The 4,956-nt window shown below is 46.5% G+C and overlaps 1 protein-coding gene across 1 annotated transcript; it reads left to right on the forward strand.

The window, feature by feature from the left end:
• The first annotated feature begins 990 nt into the window (after positions 1-990).
• On the forward strand, positions 991-4,702 carry NEUROD1 (neuronal differentiation 1). Its single transcript, XM_019984921.2, has 2 exons — positions 991-1,133; positions 2,696-4,702. The coding sequence occupies exon 2, from the start codon at positions 2,707-2,709 to the stop codon at positions 3,775-3,777; it is 1,071 nt and encodes a 356-aa protein (XP_019840480.2). The 5' UTR covers positions 991-1,133; positions 2,696-2,706; the 3' UTR covers positions 3,778-4,702.
• The last annotated feature ends 254 nt before the right edge of the window (positions 4,703-4,956 follow it).

Raw genomic sequence — 4,956 nt, forward strand, 5'->3', positions numbered from 1 at the left:
TGGCGTCAGAGAAGTCCTCTAGCTTTCATGCAAGAGAGCTCCGGAGGCCACTGAAGCCAAGGACTAGCGCGATCTGAGGACAAGGACTACGGGCAAGAGGGGTATATGGCCAGAGTGAGGAGTCTCCAGGGACATGGGCAGACGAGGGCCACGAGGGCCGGGTTGCACGGATGGTGAAGTAGAGTGACCAGTACCAAATTTTCTCTACTGTTGAGGTTGGGCGTGGGCGACCCAGTTAAGGAGGCTAGGGACTAGTCTCACAGCTGCGTTTACAGATAAAGCTGTTTAATACAGAATGTATGTTGCTTAAGGGGCTGGTGGAGACTGGGAGAAGCCACCCTTTGGTGCCAACGAACAAAGCGTCTACTAAGAAGGAGAAATCAAGAGATTGACACCTTAGAGAGGGCAGGGAGTGCCCAGGAAGCCAGTGCCTGGGCGAGGAGTCCAAAGGAGTCTCGGCTTCTGCTTCTTTCACCTTTGCCCTACTTACCGCCCCAACGCGGGCCACTCACTCTGATCTAAAGCCAGTCGGTGTTCGCTTTCCCGCTCTCTTCTCTCCAACTCCTTCCCCCCGTCTCTCCCCCCACCGCGCGCCCCTTCTCCCTTCTGCCGCCTGAAAGGGTTAATCTCTCCTGCGGGTAAAAACAGGTCCGCGGAGTCTCTAACTGGCGACAGATGGGCCACTTTCTTCTGGCCACAAAGGGGCCGGAATGGAGCGCTCCGCGGCATACAAATGGGCAGGTCACGTGGTCCCCGGCTCTTGGCTGGACTGGGAGGACCATATGGCGCATGCCGGGGAGGAAGGAGATGGGGCGGGGGTAGGGGTAGAGGAGAGGGGAGCTGGAGTCGGATGCGGGTGGGAGAGGAGCAAGGCTGAAGGGGCGGGGGCGGGAGGAGGAGGGCGGAAGGGAAGGGAGCGCGGAACCCCGGCGCGTGCGCAGGCGCGGGCCGCTGGAACCTGCTCGCCCGCTAGGCTCCTGGCCCCGCCCGCGCTCAGCATCACCAACTCGGCTATATAACCTGAGCGCCCGCGCTGCCGGGACACGAGGAATTCGCCCCACGCAGAAGGCACGGCGCCCAGAGGCCCCAGGGTTATGAGACCATCACTGCTCAGGACTTACTAACAACTGCAGGTAATTAAATCCTTTAATTTTTATTAGGAATAAAAGCAATTGAAGATGTACCTACATATTCTGTATGTGTGCGTCTGTAAGCGCGTTTATGCGTTGAGACAGGCATTCCTTTTCATAATTGCAAGGCGAATACGCACACAGTTTGAGTCGCATCACTCAAATACCCGCTGCAGGCCTAATCATTTTTAAAAATGTTTTACTTTTTTTGTTGTTGTTGTTTGTTTTTTGGAGGGGAAAAAGTATAGGAGCGTCTTTGGATTTTTTTAAAATATAATGTCCTATAGCTCTATGATTATTTCCTAGTGGTGATTCCAAAGTTCTGAAAGCAGATAACTACTTCAGTATTTCACTTCTATCAATAAGGGCGAAAAAAAAAGCCCACGTTACCAAGATTTATTTTGTAGACATGTACTTTATGCACGTTGGGAATAGCAAATTATTTTTTCATTGAATGAAAGGGGTATTGATACTTTGAATATACACACCCTAGAAAATAAACCGAGTTGAGAGGTACTTTAGTTGAGAGGGGATAAAATGTGGAGAAAGAGAGAGGGACCCACTCCTGCTACCTGTTACTGTCCCAGAGTCGGCCAAGTCCCCAGCACCCACTGCAGGAGCCAGAAATTCAGTTGTCTAACTAAAGGCTTTTTATTTTCCTTATAAGAAGCAGCAACTTCGCCATTGCCATTCGCTGACCATTATAATTACTCAATCTTTTAAAGGGAGGTTTGAGGCGAACTTTGAAAAGCCCCAATAAAGAGCGGGCGGCCCTTTCAATGGGCTGTTTATTAGAGAGAAGCCTTTCGCACCTGATCCCCGGCGCGCGGAGGAGCCCTCTGCGCCGCGCCCCGGGTTCTGGCCCGGTAGCAAGCGCTTTTATACAAGGTGGAAATTCAGCAGAGGGTCAGCGGGATGGGAGGTAAGAAAAGAAAGGCAAGGGTGGGATGGAAACCCCCCGCCCACTTTTGTTACCAGATGTTTCGTTGATGGTGAAATAATTTTGTGGAAAATACTTTTTCTCCACCATGCATTTGCTTTTCAATCTCCACTCCGTATAATCTTCTTAAAAATCACTGCCAGCGTTAGTAAATTACGTAAGGGATCTTCAACTTTAATCGCCGAGTGCGGGGAGGCCAGAACCGAGATGGAACATAATTGTAATTTTCAAACTCGTCTTTTTTTGTGGAGTTTTGACTTTGAACTCATGCAAATAAACATGAAGTCGCCGAAATTCACACTTATTTTCACACACATTATCCTACCGGATAATCACTATAAACACACTTAATCACAAGGAAACATACACCAGAAGTATACTTATGACACTTATTCTAGCTCCTATTCGAACGCAGCCCTGTCCTGTCTCCTACGTGCCAGCCGGGCACACACAGGCCATTATAAAACTGCATTTAACTTTTCCTTGGGGGCATTCATTTTGTAATCCGCTGGTAGTTCTTTTCATATGCATTTCTCTAGGACTAGTGAGAGCTAAAGGCCTTTGTAGTTTTTGAATGTAGCGTTTTTCTCCTTTTCTGTTTTCCCCTCTCCCCTGTTGAATGTAGGAAACCTAACCATGACCAAATCCTACAGCGAGAGTGGGCTGATGGGAGAGCCTCAGCCCCAGGGTCCTCCAAGCTGGACAGATGAGTGTCTTAGTTCTCAGGACGAGGAGCACGAGACAGACAAAAAGGAGGATGACCTCGAAGCCATGAACGCGGAAGAGGACTCACTGAGGAACGGGGGAGAGGAGGAGGAGGAAGATGAGGACCTGGAAGAGGAGGAAGAAGAGGAAGAGGAGGACGACGATCAAAAGCCTAAGAGACGCGGCCCCAAAAAGAAGAAGATGACGAAGGCGCGCCTCGAGCGTTTTAAGCTGAGACGCATGAAAGCCAACGCCCGGGAGCGGAACCGCATGCACGGGCTGAACGCAGCGCTGGACAACCTGCGCAAGGTGGTGCCCTGCTACTCTAAGACGCAGAAGCTGTCCAAAATCGAGACACTGCGCTTGGCCAAAAACTACATCTGGGCTCTGTCGGAAATCTTGCGTTCAGGGAAAAGCCCTGACCTGGTCTCCTTTGTACAGACGCTCTGCAAGGGTTTATCCCAGCCCACCACCAACCTGGTTGCTGGCTGCCTGCAGCTCAATCCTCGAACTTTTCTGCCTGAGCAGAACCAGGACATGCCTGCTCACCTGCCGACCGCCAGCGCTTCGTTCCCTGTGCACCCCTATTCCTACCAGTCTCCGGGGCTGCCCAGCCCGCCCTACGGCACCATGGACAGCTCCCATGTCTTCCACGTCAAGCCGCCGCCTCACGCCTACAGCGCAGCGCTGGAACCTTTCTTTGAGAGCCCTCTGACTGATTGCACCAGCCCTTCCTTTGACGGACCCCTCAGCCCGCCGCTCAGCATCAATGGCAACTTCTCTTTCAAACACGAACCGTCCGCCGAGTTTGAGAAAAATTATGCCTTTACCATGCACTATCCTGCAGCGACCCTGGCAGGGGCCCAAAGCCACGGATCAGTCTTCTCGGGCGCCTCTGCCCCTCGCTGTGAGATCCCTATAGACAATATTATGTCCTTCGATAGCCATTCACATCATGAGCGAGTCATGAGTGCCCAGCTCAATGCCATCTTTCACGATTAGAGGCACGTCAGTTTCACCGTCCCTGGGAAACGAACCCACTGTGCTTAAACAGTGACTGTCGTGTTTACAAAAGGCAGCCCTTTGAGTATTACTGCTGCAAAGTGCAAATACTCCAAGCTTCAAGTGATATATGTATTTATTGTCGTTACTGCCTTTGGTAGAAACAGGGGATCAAAGTTCCTGTTCACTTTATGTATTATTTTCTATAGCTCTTCTATTTTAAAAAAATAATACAGTAAAGTTAAAAAAAATGCACCACAAATTTGGTGCAGCTGTATTCAGATCATATTAATTATCTGATCGGGATAACAAAATCACAAGCAATAATTAGGATCTATGCAATTTTTAAACTAGTAATGGGCCAATTAAAATATATATAAATATATATTTTTCAACCAGCATTTTACTACTTGTTACCTTTCCCATGCTGAATTATTTTGTTGTGATTTTGTACAGAATTTTTAATGACTTTTTATAATGTGGATTTCCTATTTTAAAACCATGCAGCTTCATCAATTTTTATACATATCAGAAAAGTAGAAATTATATCTAATTTATACAAAATAATTTAACTAATTTAAACCAGCAGAAAAGTGCTTAGAAAGTTGTTGTGTTGCCTTAGCACTTCTTTCTTCTCTAATTGTTAAAGAAAATTGCACAATTTGAGCAGTTCATTTCACTTTAAAGTCGTTCTCTCTCCTTAAAATGAAAACCAGATCCATAATTCTTAAGAGAATGAATAAAAACAAGAGATGTATTCCCTATCAAAACATATCAATTCAGTACTTGCTCAAGCTTGTATATACATATTATAAACAAATGCCAACATACCCTTCTTTAAATCAAAAGCTGCTTGACTATCACATACAATTTGCACTGTTTCTTTTTAGTCTTTTACTCCTTTGCATCCCATGATTTTACAGAGAATCTGAAGCTATTGATGTTTCCAGAAAATATAAATGCATGATTTTATACATAGTCACACAAATGGTGGTTTGTCATATATTCATGTAATGAATCTGAGCCTAAATCTAATCAGGTTGTTAATGTTGGGATTTTATACCTATTGTAGTCAATTAGTACAGTAGCTTAAATAAATTCAAACCATTTAATTCATAATTAGAACAATAGCTATTGCATGTAAAATGCAGTCCAGAATAAGTGCTGTTTGAGATGTGA

The sequence above is a fragment of the Bos indicus genome, chromosome 2, assembly GCF_029378745.1.
Source record: "Bos indicus isolate NIAB-ARS_2022 breed Sahiwal x Tharparkar chromosome 2, NIAB-ARS_B.indTharparkar_mat_pri_1.0, whole genome shotgun sequence".
NCBI classification, from domain to species: domain Eukaryota; kingdom Metazoa; phylum Chordata; class Mammalia; order Artiodactyla; family Bovidae; genus Bos; species Bos indicus.

Excerpts from the sequence above, each read along its gene's own strand:
- NEUROD1 (XM_019984921.2), top strand. The coding sequence starts at position 2,707 with ATGACCAAATCCTACAGCGAGAGTGGGCTGATGGGAGAGCCTCAGCCC.